Genomic DNA, 17,386 nt, shown 5'->3' on the forward strand with positions numbered 1-17,386 from the left:
TAAGTATCATGTGTCGGCATAACCAACAAGGCAAGAATCAACTCGAAAAGTAAGGGGTGCGACATCACTCGAGGACCCGTAGGGATAGAACAAGCCCAAATCCATAGTACCCTTAAGGTAATGGAGGATGTCTGTAACACCAGTCCAAGTTTGCATGTTGGTGCATTACTGTATCTTTCCAAAAGTTTAACAGCGAAGAAGATGTCGGGTGTAGTACATTGAGCTAAGTACAATAAAGTGTCAATCGCACTTAGATAAGGAACTTCAGGCTCCAAAATCTCTTCATCATCCTCATTCGGATAGAAGGGATCTCGTTTTGCATTTAGCGATCGAACGACCATAGAAGTACTCGAAGGCTTCGCTTTATCCTCGTTAAAGCGACACAACACCTTATGGATGTAGTTTGATTGATGTACTAAGATTCCATCCGAACAATGCTCTATTTCAAGACCGAGACAGTATCGAGTATTTCCTAGATCTTTCATCTTAAATTCCGACTTCAGGTGCGCGGCAGTTCTTGCGAGCTCTTCAGGAGTTCTGATGAGATTCATGTCATCGACATATACTTTAACAATTGCAAAACCAAAATGTGACTTCTTAATAAACACACAAGGGCATCGTTCATTGTTCACATATCCCTGACTAGTCAAATACGCACTCAGATGATTATACCACATTCTTCCAGATTGCTTTAAACAGTAGAGTGAACACCTCAATCGAATGGTTTGGAAATATTTGATCCAGTCAATGTAAGTCCTTCGAAACTTTCATATAAATTTCCGTATCAAGATCCCCTGAGAGATACACAGTTACTACGTCCATCAGCTGCATACTTAATTTTTTGGAAACTGCTAAACTGATAAGGTAGTGAAAAGTAATCACATCTATGACGGGTGAATAAGTTTCATCATAGTCAATCCGGGGGCGTTGTGAGAAGCCTTGTGCAACAAGATGAGCTTTGTAACGCACAATTTCGTTCTTCTCATTACGCTTCCGAACGAAAACCCACTTGTAGCTAACGAGCTTCACATGTGGAAGAGTAGGAGCTACATGTCCAAACACCTTACGTTTCGCAAACGAATCAATTTCGACTTAGATTGCTTATTTCCAGTTTGACCAATCGATTCTATGTCAACATTCATCAACAGAACAAGGTTTAATGTCATCGCTCAACATGATCTCAGTAGTTACTGCATATGCTAATGCATCGTTGACGATCATCTCATTTCTACACCACACATCATCTAAGCTAGCATAATAGATCGAAATCTCATGATTCTTGGGAGGAGGATTCGTTTCTTCAATGACACTTCTGTAATCTAAAATTTCTTTATGAGTTAGATAGAATGGATAAGTGATAGTCAGATTCACGGTAGGTTCTTCAGGTGCCTGTGCCGTGGGTTTCCTCTTCTAGGGGTGTGAATCTCATAAACCAAAAGGTATGTTACGCTTATGTGTAGGGGTAAATGATTGGCTAGCTGCTAATGTATGTGGATTGACCAAAGTGGCGTCCCTGGACTCCAGGAAGGAAGTCCGTCGTACATTTGGTACTTCCATCTTTGTAAGCACATTCACAGCTGAAATATGTGATCTTGTCACTCGCGCTAGATCGGTGAAAACTTATGGCATGCTCTGAGCTATGCTCTAGAGATCTAATATGCGCTACACTTCAGTTTCAAACTAAGTGGTGCGAGGATCTAAATGAGACAACATGGGAGTTGTCCACGATAATTCGGGTCGTTCTTTAAGAATGTTGACGTTCTTATCTCCCTTTAATGACGAGAAGACTGTCTCATAAAAGTGACAATCTGCGAAATTAGCAGTAAATAGATTGTTTGTCCAAGGTTCTAAGTAACGAAATATCAAAGGAGAATCATATTCGACATAGATTCTCATCCTTCGTTGAGGCCCCATTTTTGTACGTAAGGACGGTGAAATAGACACATAGACTGCATAACCAAAAACGCTTATGGTTGGGTCGTAACAGGCCTCAGGCGAATCAACATGGTTGCGTGCAATATTGCATGGCCCCAAGCAACAATTAGGAACTCGGTACGTATGACCAACGATCGAGCAATCATTTATAAGAGCTTAATGAATGCCTCTGCAAGGTTGTTCTAGGTGTGAACATGGGGTACATAATGTTCAACTTCCACCCCAACCAACATGCAATAGTCATCAAAAGTTTTAGATGTGAATTCTCTAGCATTATCCAATCGAATAGATTTGATCAAATAATCAGGGTGGTGAGCCGTAACCTTGATAACCTGAGCCAACAGTTGGAGAATGCAGTGTTCCTTGTGGACAACAAGCACACGTGTGACCAATGTGTGGAAGCGTCAACCAAAACCATAAAGTATCTAAATGGTCCGCATGGAGGGTAAATCGGTCCACAAATGTCCCCCTGAATCATTTGTAAAAAAATGGAAGAATTCGAATGAGTCTTGTCATAAGAAGGCTTAATGATAAGTTTTCCAATATAGCAAGTTTGACATGCGATTCCTTGAATCGAACCTAAACTTCGGGTTAGTGGATGCATATGTGATGATTTGAGGATACGGCGCATCGTTATTCATCCAGGATGTCCCAAATGATCATGCCAAAGTGTAATTTCGTGCGCGGTCCCAGAAGTAGGGCTGGCCACATAATGGCATTTTATGGGTCATATGATCATAGTATACAGACCACTCGGGATACGCTTCTGGCCATATTCATAGGAAGTTATGCACATAAATTCAACTATGCTTTCTACATAGGTTTCAACATGGTAATTGTTATCTCTAATATCCTTGAAACTCAACAACGTTCTTCCAGAATGTGGAGAATAGGGTACCTCATCAATGGTCAAGATTGTACCATTGGACAACATTATACGTGTCTTAACGTATCCTTTGATCATGTTGGATGTGTTTGAGAGGGTTGTTAGAGGTGCATCTTTAGGTATGAAGTTAGTGAAATAGATGCGTTCACTCAAAAAGGTGTGCGTGGTTGCACTATCTGCCAGACAACTAACTTCCCCATTAGTCATACCTAAAATGAAAAAATTAATTTGAATCAGTCACATGCATAAAAGTTGTAAAAACAAATATCCATTCAAAATAATTTTAAGTATTCAAGGATGGTAATTAATTAAAAACTTAATATCCAAAAAACAAATCACCAATAAATAATCCAAACATAAAGGAAAATTGTTCAAAATTTAACCAAAACACAAGGGGGTTCGGCCACTACTATGGAATTCAGCCGCAATGTCCAATTTCAACTAAAAAAATAGTTTATGTCTAAGATTCTAATCTTCCATAAGGGTAACAACCTCTTGAAAGTCAGAAACCTCCATCTTTGTACTTTATGGTTCGTCCATTTGCACAAAGTTTGATTTAAACTTCTTACGACAAGAATGATATTCAGATACAACCTTCTAGGGAGCTCGGCAAACACTGGACCAATGGTCATTTGAACCACAACGATAACACATATCTGCATCCATGGTTTCAGGTGCTTTGCCCTCATTCTTGAAGTTTAGGGCCTTGGGAGCGAGGTTATGGAGCTTATGGGCTTTGTTTCCTCCCTTAGATAAGCCTTGGCTCTGTTGACCTTGACAGGGTGGCTTCTGGCTGCCTCTACCACACCTCTTTTGGCGTTTTGGGCGTTGGTTCGTGCTATAGTGTGCTTCAGGCACAACAATCGCCCCAGTAGGTCGAGCTTGATGATTTTTCATCAACAACTGATTCTTCTTTTTAGCGAGAAGTAAAACAGACATTAAATCTGAAAACTTAGTGAACTTCTGAGCTCTATATTGTTGATGCAGGACAATATTAGTAGCAGAGAAGGTCGAATAAGTCTTCTCCAAGAAATTATCTTCGGGCAAAGTCTCATTACAAAACTTGAGAAGTGATCGGATTCAACAAACTTCAGAATTATATTCATTCACAGACTTAAAGTCTTGCAAGCGTAAATATTGCTAGTCATGTCTTGCTTCAGCAAGAAGATGTCCTTTTGGTGATCAAAACGATCAGCCAAAGTGACCCATAGTACTCGTGGATCCTCCTCAGCAAGGTACTCGGTTTGCAGGGCGTCATGAATATGTCTTCGGTTAAAGATCATAGCAATGACTTTCTCAGCTTCGCCAACTGGGTTGTCCTTTGTCTCATCTTCAATGCTGGGACGCAAGTTCTTTGCAGTGAGGTGGAGCTTCACATCTTAGACCCACTTGAGGTAGTTCATTCCAGAGACCTCAAAAAAGGTGAAGTCGAGTTTGTTCAAGTTCGACATGTTCCTATCACAAAATAGATAGACAAGATGTGGTTAGTGTAATGGAGAAAAATCAATCCATTCACATAGAAGTAGAACATTTAGGTTCTAATAAACATGTATTGGTTTAAATTTGCATTAAAAAAAACTTCGGGTTTTCATGGATGATGTTTTTAAGGAAAACTTCAGGTTTTCAAACAAGGCATATTTTTAGAAACTTCAGGTTTCGAAATAATTATGAACTTCAAGTTCATATGTTCCTGCAGATAAACGTAAATATATATATATATATATATATATATATATATACATAGAAATATACAAGAAGTAAATATGCAAATAGAACTTCAGGTCTAGAATTATAATTGAATTAATTATTTGGATTTTGGGCCAAATTTAAAGTGGTGAAAAAATATATAACTCATTGGGCCTAAAATAATTAGGCAATTAAACTCAGGACCCAAAATAAGGCCAAAGCCCACGAATGGGCTAATCAAATAGGTGTTGTGCGTCCCATCTTAAGCCCAAATGTTGAGCTAGTTTAGTCTTGGGCCGAACATGCATGCTGGACCAACATCACAAAGTAAGTGGGCTGCATGCACAAGCCCAAAATAAGGGCCCGTGAAGGGCATGGATCATCTGTGATGCAGACACGAGAACATGGATACTCCAGCGAAGTTGAAATCTAGTGCGTCACGCATACATATACCAGCAGAAGCTGGGATCCTATGTGATGCGGTGTATGGGAGAAACGATAGAAGCCCATATGGGCTCAACTGGTTCTCAGGTCGGGTTATCACCAAAGCCCAAAGGGCTAATGATGTGAATTGAAACTCTCGGCACAAGCAGACCCAAATAATAAGGGTGTTGTGCGAATAGACCGAATGGAAACCGAGGCCTGTTAGGGCTCAGGTGTGATCTTCAGGCCACCTCAGCGGTGCTGGGTGTAGGGATCTGTAGAAACTAGTTGACGGCGCTGCTTTAAACGGTGTTTCTATGGTTGGTGCAAGCCATGGTTCATCGGAGAGCCATTTTGTCAACGGAGGTGTAATGTCAACGTCGGGGGGGGGGGGGGGTGGAAAAACTGAAGGAATTCGATCAAATTCGAATAAAAACTCATGAAATTCTTTTGGAATTTCGAAAAAAAATCGTTGGTAAAAACGATGAGTTTCGTCCAAATTACACGACTGCCAGTTGTGTTTCGTTGGAAAAATCAATGGGGAGTACCTGGGCTTCAGGTTGAAGGTCGGGACGATGGTGCCTTAAATGCACCGTTTCGGTTATGGGTTTGCAGTTTGGGTTTCCTTGCTAGGATAGGCTCACCAGGCCGACGCAGGCTGCTAGCGGGTTGCACAGTTCAGGTCATGAGTTTGAAGAACCCTAGCAGTTTGCAATTTTTTTTCTTTCTTTTTCAATTCAATTCAATGCATATTATATAATTTAATGCATGAGCAATTCTTTGATGCAATTCATGACAATATCAAATTCCCATAATTCAACAATTATGAATATAATGCATACACAATTTATGTAGAATCTAAAATTCAAAAATCCTAAAGTTAGGTCATGCATTATGGTGAATGTTCATGCTATCAGGGTTGCAAAAATATCGAGATAAAAATTGTTGTTTTGGAAGAACCTGATTGCGTGATGATATAGATGAATTGGTTTGATGTAGAAAGCTTCATCGCCAGATTCCTAAGCGCAACTGTAGGAGCGTGTTGATAACGTGTTATGGTTTATTTTATCTGACAGGAAAAAGGAAGGCCGGCGGCAGAGGGAGAAAGATTGTAGAGAGAATGTGTTTATAGGAATGTAGGGGAATGTGTGTGTTATCCCTCCTACATAGTGCCTTTATTTATAGTAATAAGGGAAAGAAGAAATCCTTTATCCTCAAGGAATACAAGTCATAATACGAAAGGATAACTAGAATCAAATCTAATCTAGGATTTACACAATCACACTTTAATACGAAGTTTACAACATTTTAGATATTATTGTTCTTTATTAAAATATAGTGTGAAAATTAATTTACTTATTAACTACCTTATACAGTTTTTTTTTTTTTTTTTTTTTTTTTTTTTTTTTTTTTTTGATAATCCTAATAGGGAAGAACAATTTTGATATTATGAAAATTTCACATTTTTAGCCTTCTTCCTTTATATTTCTAAATTATTTTATCTACAAGGACAAGAAACATAATGCTACTGTTTAGTGGTATTTTTATCAACTAAATGTGACACACCCCGACTTAGGAAGGTTGAAGCATGTTGGCCGTCATAACGTCCCACATCCACCAACATAGGGGGTGATGTGCCTTATATATACATGTCTACCTCTATATAGCACGAGACATTTTGAGGACTCACTGACTTTGGATTCTATCAAAACTCCGAAGTTAAGCGAGTTCGGGCGAGAGAATTCCCAAGATGGGTGACCCACTAGGAAGTTCATGTGAGTTCCCAGAAACAAAACTGTGAGGGCGTGGCCGGGGCCCAAAACGGACAATATCGTGCTACAACGGAGCCGATCTGGGCTGTGACAAAATGTGTTTGTTTGACTTTGATTCTTTGGATGACTAGTGATAGTAGATCCAATTAAAGTACATGCTCCTATTAATTTTGGTTCACTCATTTCCCCGTTGTCTTCAAGAGGCATGTAAAGATTTTTCAAAGGATATTCCTTGTTTTTTTTTTTTTTTTCTGTTATAATGGAAGTGTGATAACTCGTCCCTATTTTTACGATTTTATTAATTTTAGAAGAGTGAAAGGACAAAAATACCCTAGAAGCAAGATAGTTGACTTTAGTTGACCATCATTTCATGACATGTACAAGCTTCTATTTTACCGTATTCTCGACGATACGAAAGTGTAAGCGTAATCTGAATCGAAACCGGAGTTACGATAAGGGTTTTACGGAACTACAAATCTGAAAAGTACTTTTGTAAAGATTACTATTTATTATTTTATATATTTTTACTAACTATTATATTATTATTTTAAGATTATTTGGTTAGAAATGAGGGGAAAAAGGAAGAACAAATGAGAGAGGAAGAGAAACAGAGGAGGAATGAGGGGGTAGAGCTGCCCAATCGGGGGAGAAGAGAAGAAGACTGATCAATGAGAAACAAGAGGAAGGAGGGGAAAGGAGAGAGAGGAGGGGCACCCAATCAAAAACCTATCCCCTTGACCTATTTCTTTCACTCGACCTGATTCGGGAGGTACCCATTTCCGATGCCCTCACGGCGTTTTTTGAGCAAATAAAAGCTCCCCACCATTGCCAAATCATTTCCCCGCCACTTTCCCTTCAATTTCCAACCAAACCCGATGAGATTTGGAGCTCGATTGTGCGATGGAACACCAATAGATCCGAGGGTGTCTAGGTGTTGATCCTCTAATTGTGAAACGTTTTCCTTCAATTATCACCACTAAAACACTCTTCAAGAGGTCAAGAACAAAGGCCAATCAGGTTTGGGGGTGGCAAAGCACCGAAGGTGATTGATCGAAGCCACCAATTTCTAGGGTTTTCGGAGGGTTTGAGACAAATTGGAGCTTTTCTCGGCCAAATTAGACTTGGCCACATGTATAAAACTTGCTCTACTCATTGAGATCTTATTTTTTGTGAAATTTGGTAATTTTTGGATATAATTGATTTTTTTGGCGAGTTGGGGCGATAAGCCCCCGCGTGCGGCGACGCGTGGACAGAGACACCACCTAACCTCCCTAGGCTAAAATTTGTTCCCCGATTCCATATTAGACATCTGATTGACGAAATTCCATTGTTTGGTTATATTTCTGTTACGGGCCGTTACTTGGCTATTGTATGATTCAACGATCCGACCATTGGATCATCACCAAAATTTAATACGTAATAGTATATAATATTAAAGGATATAAGGAATTGACGGATTTGGAATCTGACGTAAGGATCTTCCCGGATGGGGTTTTTAAGTTTGTAAATCTAGGCCGCCACTTAATCTTAGCAATTGGCGAAGATCCGATCGTTGGATCATTCCGAAACTTTATGATGTTGTTCTATAAGTATAATGTGGATCTTTAGAAGTTACATATCAAAAATCCGAGGTTTGGATCATCCGGATTGAGTTACGTAGGGTTGTGTACCCTACCGTCGATCTTTGACTAACGGTTGACTTTTGGGTCACATTAGGCGACTCTGACTCGTGTGCTAGCATAGATTGATGAGTACTAGGTCAGTCGTACAGGTCGCATTAGGCGACTCCGACTGGTGTGCTAGCATAGGTTGTTGAGCACTTAATTTTACTTATATTACTGTTGAGATTTTGTGATTTTGGGATATCATGCCTTATTTACGTTTTGCAGGTTACGGTAAGTATTTTCATACTACTATGTATATTTTGAAAACTATACATGTTTTACGGCGAGGGGTTACAACGTTTTCAAAGGTTTTTATTAAAACTTTATTTTAAGGCCCACTCACCCTTATTTTTCGCCCCTCCAGGTTTTAGCTGTTGAACTTTTGTATTGACGAGGATATAATCCTTATCCTATCTTACTGTACTTTACTTATACTCTAACATCACGCATGAAATGAGTTCATTCCCGCTCACAGCGCACTCTTATATTTAGGCACTTTTAGGTTTAAATTTACTCACAATTCCACTTCACTACACTTTATGGCTTCATCACCTTCCAGGTATTGGCCAGTACAGCTCGATTCAAAGTCCTAGTGGACATTCCGGGTCGGGATGTGTTAGGAAGGGACTCGAACACTTAACCTAATTTTATCATAACTCATTTTTCGACCGATCAAGAGGAATTTTTTTTATTTTCTTTTCATAAGGTATATCATTATAGAATATTTTGCAATTTGAATGATTTGGGAGTTTTCCATCAGTAACTTCATAACTTCATAATCTGCCACGTGAAAGATTTTGTGCACAAAACTATCAACACAACTAGTAAGGTAATACTCTTTGAATACAAGCAATGCAAGCTTCGGAGAGGAACTACATAGTTAGTAACTGCTATAACAAATAATATACGAAAAATGGCAACAAAAATGAATCTGTCAGTTACATTAAAATAGACCGCACCAACTTCATCACGAGACTCGAACAAAAAACACTAACCCGAATAGCAAATTTAATACAAATAAAAGCCGCACTAACATCTACATAAACATGTCACAAAAGTTAAACCCAATCTGTTGCCAATCTCACACTACTAAAAAAGGTGATGTTAGGAAAACTAAATTTGTAGACAAAATTTTGTAAATTAAATAACTTGAAAGCTCTTTTTTTTTATTAGTGACACATCATTTGGTTTGTAAATTTTCAGATCACAAATGAGTCAAAATCGAAAATTCAGTAAGAAGGAAAAGAAGCCCAAACCCGGAGGGTCCAGCCCACCTGAATAACAACAATAACGCATCTGCACCGAAGAAAAAATAACGTACCAGGCAGGCAGGCGTGCAGCGTTCAGATGCAGGGACCCTCTTCTTTTATCCTCTCTCTATCTCTCTCTCTCTCTCTCTCTCTCTCTCTCTCTCTCTCTCTCTTCTTCCCATCTCAGTTTCCTGATACGAGACACAATTGATTGCAAATTCTGAGCAGATGTCGAGTTAAACCTCTTTCGGAAGCTTCAATTTGGCTTTCGACCCAACAAATTTTGTGGCAACGTTTCGATTTTTGAGGTAAGAGCTAAGGGTTTCGTTCATTTCTCGTTTTTGAAACTCCTGGAATTTGAATTCAGCTCAAGATAGCTCAAGAAATTTTTAAAATTGAATCGTGGGTTTGTTTTTTGTTTTTGGATTCATGCGTTCAGGAAGATAAATTTGGTAACTTTTAACTGAAGGGCTGATGGGGTTTAGGTTTACTTACCAATTCTGTTGACCTAAGTGTGTTATATTATCTGATTGTGATTTTCATTGGAAAATAGGTTGTTTTGAGGAAGATTTTGTTGTGGGGTTTGCTGTTTTCGTGTTTTTTTTTTTTTTCTTTCGAAACGAAATGCTGATTTGGAGGTAGTTTAGTCCTATGAAGGAGAAGAAGTTGTTGGTTGGATTAAGAAACCAGAGGGGAAAAAGAATAACGGGTGTGGATGGAGTTTAATCTTGCAACGGAGAAACCGGTGGTTTTGAACTAGGGTCTTGCAGGATTATCTTCTTCGTTGTGGTTTGTTGATCTTGAGTTTGTGCGGGAATGGATGACACCGAAGATGATGCGAGGTATCCTCCTAACCTGTACGGTGGGAATCACCAGCAGGGTTATGGTTCTTCACAACGTCCCAAGCTTCCTGCTCGCGGTGGTGGTCCATATCCTAGGCCAGTCCGTAATGACTATGCTGATGATGATGAAGAAGATGAGACTGATGACGATGAAGAGTTGGGTGAGGAAGAAGAAGATAACAATGGGCGAAATGGTTTTCCTTCTGTTCACAAAGGTGTTGGGGATGATGATCACGAGGATGATAGTGATGATGAAGATGATGAGGATGATGAAGAGGATAATAAGATGATGGTTAGAAGGCTGGATGATGATGATTTGAAAACGCACCCTAAGAAGCGTAAGTTGAAGAGTTTGATTTCAAGTTATGAATTTGCTCCTCGTTTGCCGGCTCCTCCTGCTGCTGCTGCTGCACCCTCTGCTCCAAAACAATCAATTGGTGGCCGGAATGCGCTTACAGATTGGACTGAACATGAAACTTTTGTGTTACTAGATGCTTGGGGTGATCGGTTTCTTCAACGTGGAAAAAAGAGTCTTCGCTCTGAGGAGTGGCAAGAGGTTGCAGAGAAAGTATCAGAGGTGTCAAAAATTGAAAGGACAGACACACAGTGCCGCAATCGGTTGGATACCTTAAAGAAAAAGTACAAAAAGGAGAGGGCCAAGTTCGCAGAGACTGGTGGTGCCACGAGCAAGTGGGTTTACTTCGCAAAGATGGATATGTTGATGTCATCGCTACAACAGCAAGCTGGCCTGTCTTGTGGCTTGGACTCAGGGGAGTATGTTTTCATGAACCCTAAAGTGTATTTGAACCGAGCAAATGGGTTGGATGAGATGAGGGATAGTCCAGGGAATTCAGAATCAGCTGAGGGAGGGGATGATGATTCGGATGGGCTACCACCCAAGAAGAGAAGGTACGGAAGGGAGAATGATGATCGGGGTTCCTTTAGATTGCTTGCTGATTCCATTCAAAAGTTCAGTGACATATATGAGAAGATTGAAAATAGTAAAAGGAAGCAGATGGCAGAACTAGAGAAGATGAGGATGGATTTCCACAGGGACTTGGAACTGCAGAAGAGGCAGATTATGGAGAGAGCGCAGGCTGAGATAGCGAAAATACAGCATGGCGATGACGAGGAGAATGATAACTCTGCCGAAAATGCGAGCGGGTGATATCGGTATCTATCTGTAATATTAATTGGTTATGATAACTATTAGCTGTTGTTGTAACAATTGGGGGAGACTTTAACCCCTTTCTATTTCTTTTTTGGAAATAAGTTGTTGATTTTATATCAGATATGGTATTAGAAATTAGAAATTTCGAATTACTACTGTGTTGCCTCTAGAGATCTTCCCTTTTGTTACATATTAAGAGTATATCTAATGTGTTGGGGAAGGGCTGGAGCCAGAGGCAAAATTTAGCCCCTCCAAATGATAATATTGCCTATCAATACATTTTTTGGTTCTAATGGTGAAGGGTTAGAGATTAAGAATCTTGTTGATGCACAAAATCGGGTCGATATTGGATCAATATAAATCCGATCGTAAATCACACATTCGCACAAGAACACGACGGCATATCATGGTTCATCCTCAGTTGGGGTTACTTTTACACAGGTGTCTGTTTCACTATGTAGATGCTGGTGACATTGTAAATAGAGGCTAGAGAGGCTAGGGTTTTCCGTTCTTGTCATCCTTTTAAAGTGAGGGTGAAGGATCTCTTTTATAGAATAAGGGTTTTCTTCCCCTCTTGTATACATCATCGGCTAAGTAGTGAGGCCTAATATATGGGTTTCACGCTGCTCAAGGCTTTAGCTGGAGCTAGTTTGGCCTTGCAAGATGTCTAGGCATCAATCTGACGGGGCAAATTTCTTGGGCTAGAAGTTATTTTTTCAATTTAGAGGCAAGATTAACATTTGCCTAGGCCATAATGCTCCATTATATATACTCTAATAGTTTATTTTCTATATTGATTCCCCCTGCCAGCATTTGCCTAGGCCATAGCGCCTAACATTTTTTAGAACCTTGGTAACGACACACAAAACAATTCACTTTCAAATGTTTGTTTTCAGGAGGAGTGTAGATATCTCAAAGACGATAAATTATGATGTAAGATGGCTTGACGAGGAGCGTCAAAATCGCTACCCTGTTCAGCAGTAATGAGGTGGCGGATATGTATGGTTATAAGAAACAGAGTTATCAAAAACGTATCGAATGAATTATTCCTTACAAAAATAGGTGGCGAAATGAACATTAGATTATAGCATCCTTTTATATACTACAATTAGAAGGCTACTGCATTTCAGCACTGAATTTGTCCAGCCCCTGGATAAGTTAGGTGAGGCAGTGCAGAGACTACGAAGCCAAACCGCAACCCTCGTGCTAATCGTATTTACAAATTATTAGCATTCGAATGGGGTTTTCTATCACTTCCGGGACCATCTTTTCCAGTTTCGGTTTAGTAGCAAGTTCTACAATGCATCACCTTTATAATTTCGTGTTTCTTTTCCTTTGGTTTTCAGCCAAGTTCCAACCTCGACGATACTAGAAATTTGTAGGATGTGATGCTGTTCAGCTGGCACTTAATAGGGTGTATGACCTGCAGAAGAATTAGTCACTTCATGAGTGAGTTAATTACACAGCAGCAGGGATACAACAGCAACGATTAAAATTTGATTACCATGAAATAATGAGCTCAAATGCAATTACGAAAAGCAATCAATCATATGAATAGCTGATAAAGCATCCTTTCACAAGTACATCTTTTTATTTTATGTTTTTTCTTATAAGCAAGTCTCCAACCATCTTAAATCCAAAACAATCATTAAAACCGTGCATAGGTAGAGTGCAAGAGCCTCGATGTTAAATTATAAAATCAATTTTACTAGTAAAAGAAGAGAAACTACGTCACACCAGATCCCCCTGAGGAAGACTTATGAATGTCATCAACCTTGCCGACTGCCTCAAGAATTGACGAGTACGTAATGAGATCATATTCAAAACCTTTTGAATCCATCTCTTTCATCAGCTTTGCAGCCTCTTCAAGCAAACCAGCTCGGCTTAGACAACCAAGAATTGTGTTATACGTAACCGCATCTGGTTCAATCTTAGAATGCTTCATTTTGGAAAACATTTCCAAAGCCCGATTTGGGCCACCCGTCCTAGCCAAGCCATTCAAAATAATGTTATGTGAGTTTAGGTCAGGAATGCAGCCGTTTTCTTCCATGACTTTAAGCAAGGAATGTGCTTCATCTATCATATCAGCCCTCACCATCCCTGACATGAGCGCATTATAAGCATACACATCTGGACTGCATCCTAGTTTCTTCATCTCGTTAAAAAGATCCACAGCATCACCAAGACGCCCACATTTCCCAAAATGTTTAATCATCACAGCATATACCCTAGCACTTGAACGACCACAATTTTCTTTCAATTCTTGGAATAACTCATTTGCAGCTTCGTACCGCTTTGCTTTTCCAAGACTGTTGATCAGGCTGCAATAGGCAGCTGGACAAGGTGGAAAACCCTTCTCATCCATCTCTTCGAGAAGCAACAAAGCTTTCTCTACTCTATTTGTTTTGCAAAAACCATCAATAAGAATTGAATAGGTAAATGAACTGGGAACAATGCCATTAACCTTCATCTTCTCAAACCATGAAGCTGCCTCGGAAGCTGGAGCTCTGGATTCAAATAACGCTTTGATTACAGTGTTATAAGTCACCACATTAGGTGTGCAATGCAAGGATGACATCTCGTTGAAAATCTTAATAGCATCTTCTATACGACCTTCCTTTCCCAAGATGTTTATCAAATTGTTCATGAGCACAACATCAGGCTTACAACCCTCCCTCAGAAGGTTTTTGTATATAGCATAAGCATCGTCTACTCTCCCCGCTCTGCCAAGCCCCTTTATCAATTCAGTGTAAGTGAAAACAGTAGGCGGGCACCCCTTCTCTTTCATCTCCTGTGCTAGGCTTAAGGCTTGCTCAACTTTGCTTAACTTGAAAAAAATTGCCAATAAGGTAGTGTATATCTTTGCAGTTGGATGTAAACCATTATCCTTCATCTCATCAAACAACCTAATGGCAGAATCATCACGACCCAATTTCCCAAATGCGGATATCAGTGCACTGTATGTAACTGTGTCTGGGAAACAGTTATCCTCGTTACACATCTCATTGTAGAGCTCATGGACCTTGTCGTTATGCCCTTCTTGCATCAGCATTAAGATCATGGAGTTGTAAGTATTTGCAGTTGGTTTGCACTTGTGGCCTTTGACCTGGTAAAACACAGATAATGCCTTGTTCACCATCTTAGCCCTGCCCAAGACTCTTATGATTTCGGATAACTCAGCTGGCTCAATAATGCGTGCACTCCGAGCCATTTCTTGGATTGTTCTCCACATTTCACCAAACGCACCAGCCTCGTCCAAGCAGCGGATCAATGCCATGTACGTGGTTGAATCGTGTTGGAAATTCCTTCTCTTCCCAGCCCACTTGAAAAACTGAACCTTAACATTGACATCCACATCAATCTTGAGAACCGCGACAACCAATCGGTGATCGACTCTCAGCTTCAGAACTTCCAGTGCCTTTTCTGCATCAGGTCCCCACTTGAAAATTTTTAAAATCTTTGTGAATCTCTCATCCAACATCCTAACTGAAGGGTCCTTCTTTGACATGTTTCTACTCATGGGAAAGTTTCGCTCTTCCCCAGATGCTGCTCTAGGCAACTGGAACATTTTGACTATCTCACCTTCTGCTTAATCACAACACAGAAACAAGAACATTCACTAAGTATATTCAATCAAAACCCAGTTGCTAATAGATATATATGACTACACACACACACATGTATGTATGTATGTATGTATGTAGCAACACAAGTTGTTCACATATATAGCATAATCTTATCAACCCCAAATCAAAAACACAAAAAAGAGAGAAAACCTAGTTGCAGAAAATTGAAAGGGAAGTAAATGTTTTGCAAATAATTAAGCTGAAATGGAAGCATAGACAATGCAGATTACCTGTTTGATTAATTCTCCCAGAGAGATGAGGAGAGGTTGATATGCACCGCTTTAAAGCAAACGAATTTGCAACCAATTTTACCATAATGCACGCTGTTTTTGCATCCGAATTCACACCTCGGGATCAGAGTGGACGAATCCGCTGATGCTAATTAGTGCAATAATTTGTGTTAACTTACAAATTGTTGTTCCGGCCGGCCTTCAAACGAAAATCTTGCGACAGGAGCTGCTGTTCCGGAGTCAGTTAGCTGATACAAGAAGTAAAAGTCGCGCGGTTGTTCGAACAGGGATAAGAGAAGGACGGAGGACGTAGTAAGGGGAGAAAGCAGAGAACGGAAAGGACGGGAAGAGGGAGAGAGCCAGGATATGTACTTTCGTTGCTGTTGCCCCTCTCTCTAATCTCTAATTATTGTTAGTGATTTGAATAATTTTTTGGTGAAGTGCCGATTTAACCTACTGAACTATCAGCTCAATAAAAATTAGGTTTTTAAATTATTTTTTAAAGTAAAATAAATCCCTAAATTCATTAAAATTGCTAATTTCATCTCTACTATTATATTCAAAGTTATTTTATTCAATTTTTCTTAAACTTAAGTCACTTGACACACTTTAAAGTGTAATACTGATCTTTTCTCGCCAATAAGCCTTTAACATTTCATTTAAGTTGTGAATCTAACGTCTAATTTGGCCTTTAAAGTTAACTCCATACACTATTTCTTTGTGAAAAATTACCAATCTACGCTTCAATGTGTATTACATGCAAGTAACGTTACTTAACTTGACGGAAAATTGAATATGGTAGCTTCGAAAATAATATTAGCGTTTTAATTGGAAGATTTTTATAATTCAATGACTAATTTTTCTAAAAAAAAAAAAAAAAAAGCTTAGAGACCTAATTTTCACTCAAGTGATAATTCAATGACTAAATTGGCAATTTACCTTATATGCATGTAGTACTTGGAATTGCAATACATGTGTGAATTGTGATTGCATAAATCCTAGTCAATGTATTAAAAGGCGAAAGCTGATAGGAGCATATTTATGCTACTCAGTTATGTTGTTTCCTTGCATTTAGTTAGCTAATTACTACTTATTATAGTGTTTTAAGTTATTTTCGTGTGTTTTTAGGTTCAAATGACAAAGTTGGCAAGAAACTGCAATTTGGAGCATTTTGGAGCAGTTTTGGGCTTGGAATCTGCCACAAGGACCATTCCTTGTCCTCCTTGGAATCGGATTGAAAGTGTCCTTGTTCTTTGGTGATTTGGAGTCCTAATTCCTCTCCTTTTCAGCCCAATTTCATGCCTTCCCTTCACCCTATAAATACATGATGCCGCAACACTCATAAACCACCACCCTCTACCACAATTTCACACCACACCATTTACCACATCTGGAGCCGTGCTTGCCATTCAAAACGTTGGATTGTTGGAGCGTTTCTAGGTGTATTCTATTCTTTGTTTTCAATGTTTAAATTTAATTATCTTTGTTTTGCGAACATGAGGAACTAAATTCGTTTTAGTTAGAGGTAAATTCAAAGCCATGAACATATATTTGATATAAATTGATTTCATCCAATTATTGTTTCATAAATCGTGAATGCAATTTGTTTAACTGCTTGATTGATAACTTATTCTTGTATGTTGATTAAGGAGGCCTACTTAATTTGCATGCATGAATTTGATGCTAGAATATAAGGGAGTTTCACCTAATCGTTATGAACTTATATTCATAAGTAGTGGAAGTCACTAGTCATGATTGTGTTAAGTGAATCCTTGGCAGGAGTCTCATGCGTTTCATAGTGATGAATGCCTTGTCAATACTTATGATTTTCATAGAACTTAATGACTTTTGATATGTATCTCTATCATGCGTTTCATATAAGGAACTTGAGAAAGATAATT

General features: G+C 39.2%; 2 protein-coding genes across 4 annotated transcripts; one reads left to right on the forward strand and one right to left on the reverse strand.

The window, feature by feature from the left end:
- The first annotated feature begins 9,755 nt into the window (after nt 1–9,755).
- Nucleotides 9,756–11,781, forward strand: LOC137707616 (trihelix transcription factor ENAP1-like). 3 transcript variants are annotated; one of them, XM_068446523.1, is made up of 2 exons: nt 9,756–9,924; nt 10,170–11,781. In XM_068446523.1, exon 2 carries the CDS (start codon nt 10,433–10,435, stop codon nt 11,624–11,626), a length of 1,194 nt encoding a protein of 397 aa, XP_068302624.1. In that variant the 5' UTR covers nt 9,756–9,924; nt 10,170–10,432; the 3' UTR covers nt 11,627–11,781. The 3 variants fall into 3 exon arrangements, with proteins under 3 accessions (XP_068302624.1, XP_068302626.1, XP_068302627.1); XM_068446525.1 differs by having other exon boundaries at nt 10,255–11,781; XM_068446526.1 differs by having other exon boundaries at nt 10,264–11,781.
- Nucleotides 11,782–12,605: 824 nt separating this feature from the next.
- LOC137708451 (pentatricopeptide repeat-containing protein At3g16010) lies at nt 12,606–15,884 on the reverse strand. Its single transcript, XM_068447537.1, has 3 exons — nt 15,486–15,884; nt 13,367–15,214; nt 12,606–13,052 (listed from the first exon to the last, which is right to left on the reverse strand). Exons 1-3 carry the CDS (start codon nt 15,568–15,570, stop codon nt 13,036–13,038), a joined length of 1,950 nt encoding a protein of 649 aa, XP_068303638.1. The 5' UTR covers nt 15,571–15,884; the 3' UTR covers nt 12,606–13,035.
- Between the last annotated feature and the right edge of the window lie 1,502 nt (nt 15,885–17,386).

The sequence above is a fragment of the Pyrus communis genome, chromosome 11 (assembly GCF_963583255.1).
Source record: "Pyrus communis chromosome 11, drPyrComm1.1, whole genome shotgun sequence".
NCBI classification, from domain to species: domain Eukaryota; kingdom Viridiplantae; phylum Streptophyta; class Magnoliopsida; order Rosales; family Rosaceae; genus Pyrus; species Pyrus communis.

Bases quoted from the DNA above. Each gene is read 5' to 3' on its own strand.
- LOC137707616 (XM_068446523.1), top strand. From the start codon at position 10,433: ATGGATGACACCGAAGATGATGCGAGGTATCCTCCTAACCTGTACGGT.
- LOC137708451 (XM_068447537.1), bottom strand. From the start codon at position 15,570: ATGGTAAAATTGGTTGCAAATTCGTTTGCTTTAAAGCGGTGCATATCA. The intron at 15,215-15,485 runs GTAATCTGCATT...GTGATTAAGCAG, and splicing joins TGGGAGAATTAATCAAACAG to AAGGTGAGATAGTCAAAATG.